Source organism: Halichoeres trimaculatus, unplaced genomic scaffold (assembly GCF_033239565.1).
Source record: "Halichoeres trimaculatus isolate MK-OKI-2021-1 unplaced genomic scaffold, fHalTri1.1 fHalTri1_scaffold_15, whole genome shotgun sequence".
NCBI lineage: Eukaryota > Metazoa > Chordata > Actinopteri > Labriformes > Labridae > Halichoeres > Halichoeres trimaculatus.
Window position 1 is genome coordinate 9,346,481 of NW_027437193.1, and position 17,538 is coordinate 9,364,018.

The following is a 17,538-nucleotide window of genomic DNA, read 5'->3' on the forward strand; positions in this document are numbered from 1 at the left end:
TTAGCTATGTCCTGCCAGTCATCTACCAAGCAGAGCTAACGTAACCTCACTCTTCATGTTATTGATAGACTCTCAAGTTTGAACAGTCCACTGCAGAATAACTGCTGCATGTGGGTTGGAATGAACGTTATCACAAACAGTTTAGCTCTGGTGTTATGGCGTGATACAGCTAGCTAACGGCTAATTAGCTCGGGCTGTATCTGTCTCCTGTTTAGCTTTCTTCTGCTCTTCTGTCCTTTTTCTGTCCGACAATTAGGCTCCTGTGTCCACCATCACTACAAAATTAATCACAGAAATTGTTTTTAGCAAAGAGAAACAGATCTCTGTTTCATCTCTTCTCAATACTAAACTTTATCAGCCGGCGTGGTGTTGTCCTAGAGACATAGACGTGCTGTAATTCAATTCATGAAGCTATGAAGTAGCAATTTAAAATAACCTGTAACCAGCAATATTGGCGCTGATAATCTCATTTTAAAGTGTGGATTACAATCAGGCATATATCCAGAAGGGAGACTTTTTCAAGATCACTTTCAAGCTCGTTACAGCCCCTTTAACAGTTTTTATGAAACTAATATTTTAGGATGTATTTTTCTGTTGCAGCGCGATGCACAATTGTGTGCAATTGTCTTTTGTTTAATTTAACCTCTAGGTTAAAGCATAAGAAACATGCAAGCCCTGCTCTGAAAAAGAATATTTTGTTAACTACTAGTTATAATAGTTTATTATTCACATTTGCAGCCTGAATCTCAACAGTCAAAGAAGAATGCACTAATGTCAAATATTGGCTTTATTAGGGTTTCTTTTTGCTGCGTGAAGCTTTTCAGTAGATCGGTCACAGACGATCTGTTTGATTTTTCATAATTAGCGTTGCAGAAGATGTGAGTCCCAAGTCCGGACACACATGGAGCTCTACTTCATCATTCATAGCCTATGTTGATGGACAAAAACCGTGTTCGTGCACCTTAGTAATGCTAATTATAACATACAAAAAGCGTCATCCTTGGATTAAGGAACACATAGACTTATTGGCTTAGCTGCAAAAAAAACGAAACACAAAATATGCAATTTACCAGGATTCCCAGGATCCCTGGGAAATTAATTGTAATTTCCTGGCATCTGATCCCTCTAGTTTTTGGGAAAAATATTAAACCCTAACAGGTACCTTGTTATTTATCAGCCATGTTTCAGGGGAAATGGGCAAAAATGAACATCTCCAGAAAGGTGGCTCATTTATTCCTCCATCACTCTCATGGTAAATGCCTGCTTCATTCTGTCTGTTCAGGTTAAAGTGGGGACTTTAGCACCAATAATTGACAACCAGTGTGCAAATGTTCTCTCAACATGTGACTCCAACACTGCAGTGGTTTTGTAATAAACGCCTCCAGGTACCTTTTTAGTTGCCAAAATGAGAGAAGTCATAGAAATGAGCTCATGTATTAAAGGAAATGTGCCTTTTTATTTCCCCCAGGCTTGTCATCGCTGTGTCAACTCCTCCAAACATGCCTCATATCACCTCTGAGAAATGACAGAAACGTCAATAATTTGGCTTTAAAACACTTGTATTTGTTTGCAAGTGTTTGAGTTCAGTCCCATCAGGGAAAGTTTTTGGGCAGAGATCATAAACTAGTTCTTTTTCTCCACTGAAATTCTGCATCCAGCGTAACAGTGCACCGTCGGGTAATGAATGAATTTCTTTTTCAATTTACATTTGAAGAGGTTTGTTCCAGAGCAGCAGCGCAGCGGCAGTGTTTGAAGAAATTGACAACTGCTCCCTGAAAAACGATAACTGTTGCGAGAGACTCAATTTGACCATTAGAAGCCAAATATAGCTCAGCTTTTACAGAAGTAAGAGCAGAGAGACTCCCTGACGCAGTGATCTGTTTATGAAAGGGACTAATTGTGAAAGTGTGTTAACTTTGGAGAGCTGCAGCGGCCTGAGATTTATTTCAGACTTGGGTAACCTTAAGAGATGTTGTAAAGGTTATAGTTTGGGCCGAGTGGTACAAACTGCTGCCCTGTGCAGAATCACAGTGATTGAGAAGGCGGTCTAACCGTTTTTTGTTCCCTAAGACCACTGCAGCCGCTACTGTAGTGCTCTGTAATGAAGCCCTCCATCTGAAAGTGATGGATGGTGAATTAAGGCGAGCCTCTGGTGTGGCTGTGTTGCTCTGGCTGCCGTGCTGCAAGCCGATGGGACTCCAGACAAGGACACGATTGGCTCTTTTCTCACTCCACTGGGTGGCCAGGGCCTGTGTGCTGTAGCGAGGGACACACTGATCCCTTTTGTTTTTCCTCCTCTAATGTGTTTTCTGATACGGAACTCAGGATTTTGGCTACTTTCAGGTGACGCACCAGTGCTCCTTTTTCAAAACCCCTGTATAGCCCTCTGTGGGAGCATTCTTAAAGGTGAGCTTAATTTGAACATTTCAGCTGAAAGCTCCAAAGTGAAACAGACACGAGCCCCTCAGATGTAAATAAGTGCTGATTTTTCACCGCTCTGTGATATTCGTGTGGGTACCTTTGGATTCTTCCTGCGTCAGCTGGATGAAACAAGCCACCTACAGGCATCACCTGTGCTCTGGGAAATTATGTGACATTTTCCATGTTTTTCTTCTCATAAATAGAGGAGCGAGTCATTTAAATGGCTTCAAGCAAAAACCTACAGTAGACATTTATCCGGGCTCAAAGGATCAAATGCAGTTTGTTTCATCGGATCTCTACAGTAATGCAGGATGTTGAAGTTAATGAGTCAATACTGAAAACCTGCTCCTGATGACCCATATGACAAGATTAACTTCCTATTAAGTGATTAGGCACACCTGTTCAGCGGCTTGTTAATACAGATATGTAATCAGCCAATCACCCAGCAGCAACTCAATGTTTAAAGATCTGTGTTAAGACGATCTGCTGAAGTTCATCTACTGGGATTTTCACACCCAACCATCTCTGGGGTTTAAAAAGAATGGTCTGAAAAATAGAAAATATCCAGTGAGTGGCAGTTCTCTAGGACGAAATGCTTTGTTGATGCTAGAAGTCAGAGTAGAATGGACAGAGTGGTTGAAGATGATAGAAAGACAACCGTAACTCACATAACCACTCGTTATGACCAAAGTCTGCAGAAGAGCATCTCTGAACACACAACATGTCCAACCTTGAAGAAGCAGAAGACCACTCCTGTCAGCTAAGAACAGGAAACTAAGGCTACAATTTGCACATGGTCACCAAAACCGGACCATAGGAGACGTTGTCTGATGTTGTCTGGTCTAATGAGTCTGCTACACGTGGAGATAGTAGGCTCTGGGTTTGATGAAAGCAGTATGAAAGCATGGATCCATCCTGCCTTGTGCCAGTAGTTCAGGCCGCTGCTGGTGGTGTAATGGTGTGGGGGATATTTTCTTGGCTCACTTTGGGCCCCTTAGTACCAACTGAGCATGGTTTAAAGTCCACAGCCTACCTGAGTATTGTTGCTGACCATGTCCATTAGGGGTGGGAGAAAAAATAATTACACAATAAATAAGGATATTTTGTTTGGTAATAACAAAATTATCATTCTTTGTCGATTAATCCATTTTTTTTTATTTTTCAAATTAAAATTTTTTATATCAGTGTTTGTTTAAAAACCTGGATTGGAAAAAAGTTACCACTTTTTTCCAGCAGAGGGTGAAGTGTTTCTCTCTGACTCATGTGACGTGAATTTTATGGGAAAATATGGCTCCTGATATCTTCTGTAGGGATGGGTACCGAATTACGGACTTTAATGGGTAGAAAACCAAATTCCATTTGTTGTAACAAGCACTGATTCATGTAAAATCAAATGGTACCATGTTTCGGTACCTAAACGCATCCCTATAACTGTTAGAGATTGGAAGAGTAGGCAGTTTTTCCATGCTGGACATGAACACAGCATTACAAGTTTATATTCTGAAGAATAAATATGTTAGATGGAAAAACTTTGAGAGTTTTTTTTATTATACAAAATAATATTTACTACCACATGAAAGTACCAAAAATTGGTACCGTTGAGAACAGATACCAATTGCCAGGTACCAGGCATTGGTACTGTGTCGTTTCACATATGAAAAGGTACCCATCCCCAATAGTCTGTAGACACTATCATTATGATTTAGCTTTTTCACATAGTCTGGTGTTAAAAAAGCAAACTAAAAATTATAAACAGGAATTAATTGCAATTTAAATCAAATCAGCAGCATAAGTTCACTGAACTCCATTGACCTCCACAGTCTCCAGATCTCAATCAAGCGGCAACCTCCGGTCTGGGAATATGAGACAATGCTGAAGTGCTAAATTCTGCTGTTTCTCGAGTGTTCGCTTGAGGCTGGCTTCAGAAGTAGTGGAACTCACATACACACCAAGCCAAAAAAAGCCATTTTCAAAGCAGGAATTAACCTATTAACAGCCTGGATCAAAAAATGTCTCCCGTCTGAGTCGCTAATTTTACTACCGGCACCCACTGTGCGGGGGATGAATATTTTTCTAACTCGGCCGTTCAGAGGATACTTAGATTGCGAGCTCCCCCAATAAGAGGCACAACTGAGGGTCACGTGACCGACAGGCGCCCTATGGCTGTAGGCAAAGCCCTTGCCTCTACCAATATGGCCGCTATAGCCGATGTGCTTCATTTTCAGTTTTAGAAACAGACGGGTGACGCCGGCAAGACTACGTCCATGTTTTATACACTCTATAATCTCAATCCAGTAGAGCTCCTTTGGGATGTGGTGGAACGGGAGATTCTCATCATAAATGTTCAGGTGACACGACAGCAGCAGCTCTGTGATGCTATCATGTCAATACGGCTCAAAATCTCTGATGAAGGTTTCCAGCACCTTGTTGAATCTATGCCAAGAAGAATTGAAGATAATCATTGCATCTTCATCGACCTCACTTAGCCTGTTACCGCAGGCTGATACTTTGCTTTAAGGTTTTGCTTTTGGCACTAAGAAAACTCCAGTTTTCCTCTAAACAAGAACTTCAACTTATGTAACTCACTGTTAGTGCTGCATAGTCTGCAAAAACTGCTTCCTCCAGCAACAGCACCTGCACTTGATTATAATTACCCTCTTTAAATAAGTCTCTTTTCCTATGCCCTGAAGAAGGACGCTCTAATTGCTGTAAATGACACAAATATTTGCATATAAGTGAGATCACTCCAACACTTTATTACAGTCTGGGAGGTGCCGTTGTATTTAACCAGCACACAGACGAAGAGTTGGGCTTTACATCTGCCTGATGCCTGACCTGAAGTGTTTAAGTGTGTCACTATCTGGTGTCTATCAGCAGCTCTACACGCCTACCAGCTCCCTCTCATTGTAATTCACTCTGTGTGAGAGTGTCACTTGAATGCCTACAGTATAAATAATGTTTGAGAAAACCAGCACCACTACTGCTGGAGCCTTCCTCTCCCAGCATTACTTAGCTCTGACCCAGATCTGTGGACACTGCGGCACTTTGAGCCGTTTTCAAGTCCCATTCACTGTAATAGATTGTTTTACTCCCAAAACAAGATGGGTGTAATTTTATAAAAAGTATCACACCTACGCTGAGAGAATGATTGCTCGTGTCAAAGTCAAAACAGCGATATTAAACATTTTACGAGCTGACAGTTTTCTCAGTTTTGCTCACAGAGCAGCAGCAGTTTGTGGGAGTTTTTATATCCCAAAGAGGAGAGTATTAGCCAACAAATTGTGTGTGTGCAGCTATTTCTGATTGAAATCTTAAATGTATGTGTATGATAATGCACTTTGGAAGGCAGCCCTTCATGTTGCTCCTCAGGCAGGCAGGTATCATTTGAATATGAGAGGATACAGAGTCTGTGCGGTCTCTCGGGAAGCGTTAGAGAGGCAGCGGCAGGGCAACCAAAGCCACTCCGTCACTGTCTCTTTTATCAGCTTCCTGTGAATGCACTGACCTGTTTTGTACAGCGTCTCTGTGCATCTACAGATTGTGTTTCTGTTTACTTCTTTTCTCTTTGTGTAATGAAAAACTCAAACTTTTTCCCCTTATTTTTTGCCGGTTTGGTAAAAACACTTTCTTTTTCTTCCCATTTTGTTTTCCAGGAGCACATTCTTCCCAAACCACGCGCCTACTACCGTGTCGACCAATCAGCAGAGCCCGATGTGTGGCTGGACGCCGTGCAGGTTTGGGAGGTGAAGTGCGCCGACCTGTCGCTGTCACCTGTCTACAAAGCTGCCATGGGATTGGTGAGTTCTTCATGTTATTTCCCCTTCAATGTGTTTCCTCTGATAAACCCTGACTGTAATGGTCTGTTGCCCACAATGAAAGTCACAATTAGAGCTTCTTAATTGAGTTATTAAAAGTGTTGTAAAAGATGCTGGATTTAATGGAACAGATACCCGTTTATTAGCCGTAGTTTTCCTGCACGCTGGACTCTGTCCCTCTGTGCATATAACATTAAGAGTCTTCAGGTCTCATTATAACTTTAGTTGTAAAAAATGGAACTGAGATGAAGCGGTTTTATCCATCTGAGAGCATTTTTAAGGTAAAAAAATGAGTCCTGCACATTCCCCATTTTATGTTAAAGTAATCTCATTTGAAGGTGAAAGTTGTTGCATTTCATTCTCAGTGGATTAAACATTTTACAACTGTTTTAAAAGATTTGTTTTTATGATAGCAGGATGAAAAGCTGTAAGCTTGTGAAGAGGATTAGTTGAACTGTTCGTCTGTTTTGACGAGTGATTTTGAGGCTAAATCATGAAGCTAGAGCCATTTTTTTAAAGGATTGTCAGTGTAGGGTTGAAGGTTTGATCGAAAACTCATTTTTCCCTCTTAATGTAAACACCAATGTAATGTTGCACACACTGCACACATTGGTCTAAACTGCAAAAAACTGAAATCTTATCAAGTGTTTTCTGCTTGTCATACTCGATATGAGCCACATTCATCCGGTCGGTCCCGAAAATGTCATTTTTTTTTTAAGTTATTTTAAGATAAGGTCTGGAATTCTTGCGAGAAGTAAAAACAATCTGCCAAAAACTGCTACAAGTAACTTTTCTCTTGTTCCATTGGCAGATTTTTTTAATTAAAGCAATTCAGACCTCATTTTTGTCCTTGAATGACTTGAAACAAGACGTTTTTCCAGATTGTTCAGGTGAATGTGGCTCAGATTAGGTCAAAAAAGTAGACATGGCCGATGGATTGGTGCATGGTGGGGATTGGTGATCGGCCCATCCTTACATATGAAACTGATCTTATTTACCTCCAGGAAGGTCTGACAGCCAGCCATTGTTGCTTTTTGCTCTGAGACCTAAAACTCAGGACACTTCATTGGTTGTTTAAGTTAAAACATTAAGATTTCATTGTTTCACAGATATTGTTCAATGATTTTCAATAAAACATGATTGGAACATTGAAGGTATATGCTGTCAGTTATAAAAAAATAGAAAATAAAAATCAGTACTGGCCCAAATTGTAGTATTGGTATCGGCAGGTCAGGCTTTTTGAAGATAGGTGATCTGCCAGAAAATTGTGATCAGTGCACCCCTACAAAAAAGGCATTTTCTACTCAAAATAAGACAAAAGCACTTGATAAGATTTCAGTTATTTTCAGTATAATCCAGGGATTCCCAAACTACCCTCCCAGCAACCCCTGAAGAAGAGCTGCCAGAGACTTGTGGCTATCTGCTGTGGGAATACGCCAGTAAGCCAAACCAAAATCAGACAAAAAAGGACAAAATAAAGTTCTAGGATACTTAATTTCAGTGATTTGTAGAAAATTAGACAACCTATATGCACATTTTGCTGTTTCCTAAATTGATTTTGGGGACACTGGTACCATGTTATCTTATCTCAGTCACGTTAGGGGTCTTGTGGCAAAGTTGAAATGTAGAAAACAGAGTAAGCCCATGTCCACGCTTAGGAATTAGGTATTTAGAAAACTGCGTATATTTAATACGTTTAGACCTGTCGTCCACATGAAACCGCAGCTTAACGTCCCTAAAAACAATGCTTTCTGAAAACTCCAGGCAAAGTGAAGAATTTGGAAAACTCTGGTTTCATGATTTTGTGTGGACGCCGGTAATGGGGTTTTCAGTCCTCGAACGTCACAGCTGAATAACAGGGGCTCATTCTGATTGGCTGGCACGGTTTCACATCTGGAAAACATAGACAAATATGGGTCTGGCACGCCTCAAGCCAAACTTATCCACAGCTTTGCCCGCTGCGTGTGGACAATAGTATTTTTTTAAAATGACCAAGGGGGGGTATTCTTTTTTGAAAATACCAGGCTACATGTGGACATGGCCTAAATGTTTTCTGTTTGCATTGTTTTATATATGATTTAACTTCTATGGGGCACCAGTAAAGCCTAGTGGTCCAGGTTGGTCCCATGAGGTTAACCCTTGAGCAGGCCTGTGGCTCCTTTCCCATATGTCACTCTTCACTCTTACACGGTCTCCTGCTCTATCCGCTTTGCTATCCTCTCTAATAAAGGCATCAATATGAATAAAAATAACTGAATTAAACCTGTATTTTTGGTCATAGTTTTGCAGTAACGGACTAAAAGTGTAAGGCATTTTACAGCAAACCTGTCAGTACTTTGTGATCTCCCAGGAGTCCTGACCCACACTTTGGGAGCCGCTGGTCTAAGTGGTCTTGTACATATTTTTCTTTCAGGACTATAGTTTTAAAAAGGGAAATTAGCAAGCTCTGGTCTTTAGTAATGAAGCTGACACGGAGGTGCTAAAAACTGCTGTAGACTGCAGTTGAGGCTGACAGTGGAAGCACAGGAAACCACAGACTGTATATCTACCCATTTAAAATAACACACTGAAACCACAAACACATGTTCACAGCCTGGTCTCAACTCTTTTTTGCCATTTCTAGCATCATCTGAGAGTTAAGATTCAGAAACCAGTTGGTGACAGTCTAACATATTCAGAGTCCATCTGTTGTACTGGTCAGTAACTTGCATTTAAGTCTCAAGCACATAAAAAAGTGTTGATGATACACTGAGAGCTCATCTTCAAAAATGATCATGCAGTATTTCATCCTCATCCCCTTAAATGTATCATATCAAAAACTTCTGCCTTTATTATGTTTATTATTTTATTGCATTTGATGCCTTAGTAGAATATTTAACTCCCAAATGAGGTCAGAAAACTTATTGATATGGATTGAATCCACTAGAAGTTCCTCTTACTGAATGTAAAGTGAGTGTCTGTCGCTGCACTCGACTAACTTTCGCCTGTTACTTATTTATCATGAGACTGGTGTAAGCTCAGTCGCTGCCAGTTCCTTCTGAAAACTCATAACTCTCACTGATTTAGTTTGATTATTGTTCTGTGGTGAGCTATTGCTTTTGACACATTCAGAATTCTAATAAAATGTGTTTTATATTTCTGAATTTCTCCAGGCGAGCCAAATGTCTAAATCCATATAATCCCTCTAAGATCTCGCCTGGAAATCCAACACTTCTTCACTTTCAAACAGCCCTTGTTTCTGTAAAAAAAAGAGTTTTTTCCCCTAAACCACTCAGTATTTGAGGTTTCCAATCTGGAACTAACAGGTTGAGTTTTTGAAAAGTTACCAACAAAAGCAAATACATGTATTAGTGATTGAAAACTAACTGTAATTTCTTCTTCCTGTCTCAGGTGGATCCTGTGAAGGGCATTTCTCTGAGATTCCCTCGCTTCCTCCGTATCAGAGATGACAAGAAGCCTGAGGATGCTACAAGTGGAGCTCAGGTAAATCAGTACACACACACATTTCCAACACTAAACACCATGTGTGTGGAGTGTATTAGACCCAGCAGGTCAAAAAAGGTCGCTCTGTTCACCTTTTTTAATATTATGACGACTCTGACCCAATAAAAATCCAATCATATGTTTTTTATTTTCGTGGTGTAACCTGAGGTGCTCCGCAGAGATGGTGCATCACTTCCTAAGAGCTGTCCTGTAAAATTTCAAGGGTGAACGGCACTGCAAGGACGATCTGTTTTTATACTGTCGTTGGTTTATGTAGTGGCCTCCCACTGTAAGACGAACAGAGCTGCAGAGCATTCAGGGAAAGCAGCACGTCTCCAAGTCAGTGGTGGACTCTGGGTGTAATATACGGCGGGGAAGCAAACAGGTGATTATAGTGTACTGTAGAGAAGTGCAGCACAGGTGTAGCAGAAGAGAAAAACTAACCAAGCCTTGAGGGATGAAAAGATTAAAGCAAATAAAGACAGAAATATGAGGCACTGTTAAAAATCAAAAGATTAAAAAGTTGCAATGAAGAGATCAAAAGAAAAACGGAAAAATAAGATCAGATGAGACAAAGTTAACAAGGGAAGATTTAATTATTTTTGAAAACAGAAAACAGTTATGAGATAAAATACAGACCAATAATGCAGTTGGAAAAAGTTATTAAATAGTGTTTTGCAATTTTTGGAATATTAGGTCACCATTATGAATTATTAATTAATTATTATGTTTTCTCATGATATCAGTGTTGGGAATAGCGGTTATATATGGGAATAACAGCTTTACTAACACTGTTACTTTTTCCAGTAACGGGTAATCTAGTTAATTACTATTTCAAACATTGTAACAATGGATTTATTACCAACAGTGAAATGAAGCGTGTTGCTATTTATCTGAACTGGATTGCTCAGCCTTTGTATCTCATTATTACCAATTGATTTATATTCTACACATACCAGAGATTGTATCAGATCCACTTTGTCACAATATAATGTCTATATGTATAATATGATATAATTTAGTTATAATTATTGTGTGAACTGTACTCAAATTAACACTTTAACATCTGTAAGATTGCAAAAAGACACAGAAACAATCTATTCTTACAATTTTTCATTAATTCAGGCAGTAAGGGGTTAAAATAAAAAAGTAAAAATAAAAAAAACTTTTCCCAGTTCTGAATGGCGCTTGACATTAAGTACAATACAAATAACTGTGAATTTGAAGATAAGTGTTTGAGGCTTTTTTGAAATTGTAAATGGAGTTGATGTTTAAATGGTACATGTCTGTCAGAGTTGCAACACATGTTTGGAGGGACAGTGTTCCAGAGAGTTGGATCTGAGAGGTCAGAAGTCTATCTGGCATACTGTTTCCCACAATGCACGGCGCTGACGCTGTTTGTCCATGCAGGTGGCAGGTTTTGGTGAATTACCGCCATCTAGTGGAATGAGTTGGCACTATAACTACAATAGAACAACACTAACTTTTTATGGTCGATGAGATAGAAGTGAAGTGATGAGAAAGAAGCACCCGTAAATCTTGTCACTTCTGGTTGTAAGTGAGGTGTTTACTTCTACAAATTCATTAAATTAAAATTCATATAAAAGACTAATTACCCCTTTTTAACCATAAATTGATTATATGGAAGTGTTTTTTCCATCAGCTGTAAAAATAAAAATCTAGATCTATTTTCAGTAAACAGTATAACTTTTGGTGTAAGATAAGAAATCATGAATGATGATTCTACTATGATATGATTAACAAAATAACTAAATACTGAGATCTGCCCATTGCTTGTTTTGTATATTTATATTAAAGGAAAAAAAAAAAAACATCAACTGTAGCTCTGTCTTCCGAGACTGGAAACCAGAGTAGTAGACTACAAAACAGACCCAGCAGAACAGTCATACTACATACTACATGCAAAAGCAGTAGGCGGTTTGGAAAACAGCCTTTGTCACCCTAACCCCTACATATGTGCAGGTATAGATCAGCAGAGCTTGAACATCTGGCTTTGTCCACAAGGGGCGCCAAATCAACATGCACCAAAAAGTTGCTCAGAGGTGATTTTTTGCCCGTTGAACATCTTTTCATTTAATCATACTGGCAGAAAAGTGTGTTCAAACACATCTTTTCCTTTGAAGGTCAGAAGACTAGAGAGACATCATTTTACACTGTAATGATTATTTTTCTGTCCGTGGATCATGTTTGTGCTAGGCTGTGTTCCTTTGCTCTACTTAGTGAACATTGCTGGAAAGTTATTTGTTGCTACATCTGTAACAAACACGTCCAGTGAGCGATCCAAAGTTAAAGAAGCATAGCTGTCAGTAATGTCAGAGAAAAACAGTCATTCATTCTCAAACCTACGAATATGGAGTTGTTGCGTTGGCTGAACTTGACACCATCTTGTCGGCTTTCATCAAATGTGAAACTGTGAATCATGCTTTCACAGTTTGGATACAATGTTTTTGATAAATAAACACTTTGAGGATGTTTGAATGTGCTTCAAATATTCTGATGAATTTATGGTGCTTTATGCTGAAAGCACTAAGAGCCTTAAACTACCATTAGCTTAGAAATATGAAGCAGCGCTTTCTTCTGCTTGTGTAAGGATTGGTTCAATATTCCTCAAGATGATCTTTTGATATAAAATCAGTCCGACAGGAGCACAACAGACCAGACAAAAAAACGGCTAATGTCACGCTTTAATATTTAAAGAGCTCACTCTATACCAATTTGTTCTACAACAGTCCGCTACATCTTACAAGTTTGTTTCCATACTGAAAAATTTAAAGACAAGCTCTCCAGCATCAAGAGATTTCTAGGCTTTACAAACGCTGACTGACAGTCGAATCCGAGCCAGGTATCACGCAAGCATTGCTCATTGTTGTGTAACAGCTCTCAGAGAACGTTCTCACATAGAGATTTGATGAGGTCGAAAACACCGAGGTGAAAAAAGTCTACATTTTTACCAGCAGGTGAAGCTTTTATAAGGTCTGATTCATGTTTATAATGTGAGTTTCCACCGGCTGGAATTAACAGCCATCTGTTAACAGAGGAGAATATTTGTGCTCAGGTGGGAGTCGAGTTAGAACATCAGCTGCATTTAAATGATACGTCTGACAGTTACTATCTGTTCTGATTCACACGCCGTCGTAATAACAACACACGGCTCCACATCCTGCGATTTAGCAGCAGATTTAAATGAAATCCGACCGCATTTAAATCAGGAGGAAGTAAGTAAACACGGACGCTGAGCAGGTAGGAAGTGGTCAGTCTCAAGCTGAGGATCAAAGCTTCGCCTCAGCGCTGCGTAGAAGAAATAAAGTGATTTTTCCCTGTTTTTCCTCCTCGCTGTGCCACCCTGCCGCACAGCTACTGATGCTGCTGTTTCTGGGTGGGCCTGCTGCTCTCACATTATTCACTGTCCCGCCTCCCTCCCCCTCGCTGATGAGCTCAAGTGAACACAACCTCTGTCTCCCAGTCAGCAGCTGGGAGTCACCAACTTCAAAGCCGAGTTATGAATAATCAAACTGTTATTTTTAGCTTTCCTCTGCATGTAACTGACCTGACTCTATGATCTGCCTCCCTCCTGCTCCTCTCACATGCAAACCCTTCCCCCTCTGTCCTTCCCTTCCTCTCTTACCTTCAATATTCCTTCCTCTCAATCTCTCCATCTCTCCTTCTCTCTGCAGATTGCTGATCTGTATAAGAAGCAGCAGCAGATCCAGAACCAGGGGGAGAAAGCTGACCTGGAGGACTACTACTGAGTACCAGGAGTCATGAGAAGAGAATAATGATTAATGATGGATTTCAAGCAATTGTAAATAACTTTCTTTGTTGTAATTTTGAATAAAAATAAAAGTTCTTGCCAGTTTTAAGCATTTTCTCATTTGTGTTATTGATTTATTGGAGCTCAGCTTCTCCTTTCAGAGCCAAGAGTCAGTGAGTTTCTCCCTGCATACAGTGCGCCTGAATTCCAAAAGCCTAAATTGACCCAGCAGTTACAGCTTTCCCGCTGGTAATAGATCCCTATCAAAAATTCACAGCGCAAAACCGCCCTGCAAAACACGAAACCTATGGGTGGCATACCAATACTGTCAGTTGGCCTGATTTCTGCTCGAGTAACTGAAAAACCGTCAGGAAAGTGCATTGAGCGTGTGCAGTAATAAGAGGACAAGCCAAGGAGATTGCCGGGTGTCTGAAACGTTATTAGAAGCAGAAGAAGACGCGGGAGCTGACAGTTGCTCAAACAGCAGGACAAAAGAGAAGCACTCACAGCTTGCATTAGATGGTGGAAATCCACTAACTGTCCAGCATGAATCAATCAGAGCCTGTTGGAGACGTGAGGAGGAGAAAGAGGGGGAGGAAGGGGAGGGTCAGATTGAGAGCCAAGGACGGGCAGTTATTACACGGCGAAGCAAAGAGGATTTTGAGAGTTTACTGCGCAGTGATGCCGTGTGAGAGGATGTTAGTGTGCTTGTGATGGAGATGGAACCACTTAGTGTTTGTGCTGTCCTTTTGTGTGAGCAGTAAGCAACTCTGAGTCACATTAAATGCAGTGTAAGGTGAATGTGCAGGAAATACTTAGCTGATGTTGACACAGAGGCCATGAATTCATGAGATATTTGCTTTGCATAGACGTAAACATCACGCAAGGACAATGAAGCTTCATTAAAAAAATGCAAACAGCTGCAGATAAAGTTTAACTTCCAGCATATTAATGTTGTTCATAAGCTGTTCTGTCATGTGTTAGTGCTGCCTGCTTCCAGTCCAAACCAAATTATTTCATCAACTATTGGATCCATCGCAATGACATTTGGTACAGACCTTTATTTTGCCTGGAGGATGATAATTTCCACTCTGTTGTGTTAGCCGTCCCTCCAGCTCTACTATCTGGTCAAAATTGAGATTTTTAATGTACCAAGGCTAAAGGCATCTTCACTGTGTGTATCAATTTTGTGTTAATAAGCAAATATTAGCGTCTTAGCTTGGATTATGTGAGCATCTGAAGGTCCCCGTTTTAAAGAAGGGAAGTTTATTGTTGTGTTTTAACAACTCTAATAGCTGTGGTTAAAATTTGGAATTACACTGCCATGAGACTAAATATAAATAATGTAGAAGTGACAACCAACATATCAGCACATCTCCGTTACATATTCTGACTCTGTATTAACTACCCTTCTACAGCAAGACCACAGCACACTCCTTCAAAATGAAAGCATGGTTAATACTTTTTTGAGGTACAAATTTTCAACCCTCCACTGGATGGCGGGCATAGATAATCCAAAACATCGACAGAGCAAAAAGCCATCCAGACTGAAGCAAGAACTTTTAGAGCTCTCCCTAGTGTCTGGCTGCATTCAAAGACTGTTTAATAAAGAAACCTAATCTCTGTGATGTCACCCATCTGTTTCTGATACTTGAGTTTTGAAGCCTATAGTTGGAAGTAGCCATACTGTGAATACTGAACTCAATATAGCTCCTGTTGAGGTAGTGTGAGGAAAAGAGGTGGGCTTGAAGCCTCCTCACTAACAGCTACAGGTTGCCCATCTGCCAATGAGGTTAGTTGTGACTGATTAAACAAACTTTTTAATCTTAATATCCTTAAAAAAATCATTGCTATTAGAGAAATTAGTTACTCTATCCTCTTTTTTCCTACCAGGCTCTAAAAATGTTAATTTCTGCTGTAAAGATCAGCTTTTTTAAATCAATTTGTCCAGGGATTGTGGGACTTCCAGAACCAACCTGCTGTGAACACTCGACAAACTGCTGTTTTTTGCGCATCTGCATCATTTACCCAGGCCCAGAGGTTGCCACTTGGCTTAAGTGCAGGTCATAAGGCCTGCCCTCTCTAGTTATTCCAACTAGAGAATGAGAATAGACATCAAAGAGATCTCTCACAAATATACTTTCTATTTCTCTGGTTCGCACGTATCATTACAAATTGTGAGCAGGTGTTAAGCTCTGTAGGGTTTTTGTTCCATTAGCAGCATAGAGAAGGGATGTGAAATATAGTCAGAAGACTGTACATAGTGGTGTCTGCTGCATATTAACACGAGAACCTGTTCTGCTGTCTACTGTATGGACCCAAGGGATCTCTTCACGGAGGGTTGTGTCATTGGCAAGTTAAATTCTCAAGTGCAAAAAGGGCCATGACATCAAATCACCAGGCAGATCTCTTGCTTTGGCTCCATTAGTGTGATGTGTCAGCATCCAACTCTCGTATTTTGGTTTTATTTGGCTAGGCACCACCCTATTGTGGCAGCTCTTTCTTCCTTGTCTGTTTCTTGTAATCTTTTCCTCTTTTTTTCGTCATCTTTGCATTTGGAGTAAATCATTACTTTGTATGGTTCATTTGTTGGTCATGGTTTTGTCCTCAGTGATATTTTTACAATTTTTTGCTCCTGTGTTTGTCTGGAGATCCTACATGTAACCTTGTAACCATGGCTGCATTGTTTACATGTGAAATCAGCTGTTAGCAGCCTGTAGCATGTCAATGCTGACTGGCACAAGGCCTGATGTTCCCCCACAACGTGAGGAGAAGGAGGTGAGGACGACGTGCTGGTTCTCAGGTGGGAGCTAAGAAGTGACGACATCAACCTGTCCTTCTATCCGTCATCATGGGCACACAAGATCTATCTCCAATAAGATGGACAAGTGCTTACCCAGGAATAGAGGGAATATCAGAGGGCAGAGTAGCATCATGCTATTCACAGACATGGCTAACAGAGCTAACACCAGACACCAACGCCACATTGGAAGAACTTCACCTGCTGTGAGCAGACAGGATCCAGGAGACAGAGACTGAACAGACTGCTGAAGAAGCTCAGTTCTGGACCCTGTGGAGGTGGAGGCTGGCTGAACTGGAGAATGATGGACAAGCTGTCATCATCTATTTTCCTATGGACCTTTCTGCACTTTCTATACACTTACTTTTGTTTTTCTTGATTGCTGCTGCGACTCCTGAATTCCCCCTCGGGGATAAATAAAGTATTTTATATTCTTTTCTACTCTGTTTGGTGGTATCCATATTTATTGACACCCAATAATCCCATCAGTGAAGAACCACAGATTTAGATTTCTCTTTTTTGACGGGAGCTAATGCAAATAACAAAAAAATAACAATGGGTTAAACCAACCCAACAATCACTTTTCTTAACCATGTTTTTGCATCCATGTGACATCTCATTCTTATTAACCACTGAGAGACCGAGTGACTTTTCCACTAAATGCCAGGTTTAGATGAGAAAGGATGCTGATATTTGTTTGTCAGTGGGAAAAAAAATCTGCTGCCCAATTATTCCGACACAATTAGGCTTAAATATGTTAGCATCATCACTCTGCATGCAGGCTGAACAACTCACTGCATCGAGTTCAAAGCAATAAAGTGCCTGAGCGCAGACTTCCAGTCACTAACAAGGCTGCAGACTCTGAATGGATGTGAACTAGCTAATCAGTGATGCATTGCTCCGGTGCCGCAGCAGGAAGTGTTGCTGAACACAATGAGATGCGGGGAAATAATTCATAGGCGTTGGTAGGCCGGCATTCTTGGCGCTGTGAGGAGCCATGTATCACGTGTGCAATGTTCCAGAGCTGGCTGGCGTGCAGGATATTTGTATGTCAGATTCGGCTGCTTCTGTGTTGCCTCGTGCTGCATGTGCTGTATGATTGTCACTTTTTTCACATGCATGATTTTATTTATTCTATACCGGAGAGCTTTTGAGATTACTATTTGTTTTGCTGTCTCGGAATGCAAGTATGCACACTGCCCGGCTGGTGATTTGCCTGTAATTTGTGTGTGTGGGCTGAGCCCTGT

The 17,538-nt window shown here is 40.5% G+C and overlaps 1 protein-coding gene across 1 annotated transcript in view; it reads left to right on the forward strand.

Moving 5' to 3' along the window:
* The window catches only part of lig1 (ligase I, DNA, ATP-dependent), an 83,413-nt gene extending 69,825 nt beyond the window's left edge, over window positions 1-13,588 (forward strand). Inside the window, exons 25-27 of the mRNA XM_074689357.1 lie at window positions 6,075-6,218; window positions 9,627-9,719; window positions 13,415-13,588. Of these exons, the coding sequence (XP_074545458.1) occupies window positions 6,075-6,218; window positions 9,627-9,719; window positions 13,415-13,489 (312 nt within the window). The 3' untranslated portion in view covers window positions 13,490-13,588. The remainder of the gene's footprint in view (window positions 1-6,074; window positions 6,219-9,626; window positions 9,720-13,414) is intronic.
* Window positions 13,589-17,538: the final 3,950 nt, after the last annotated feature.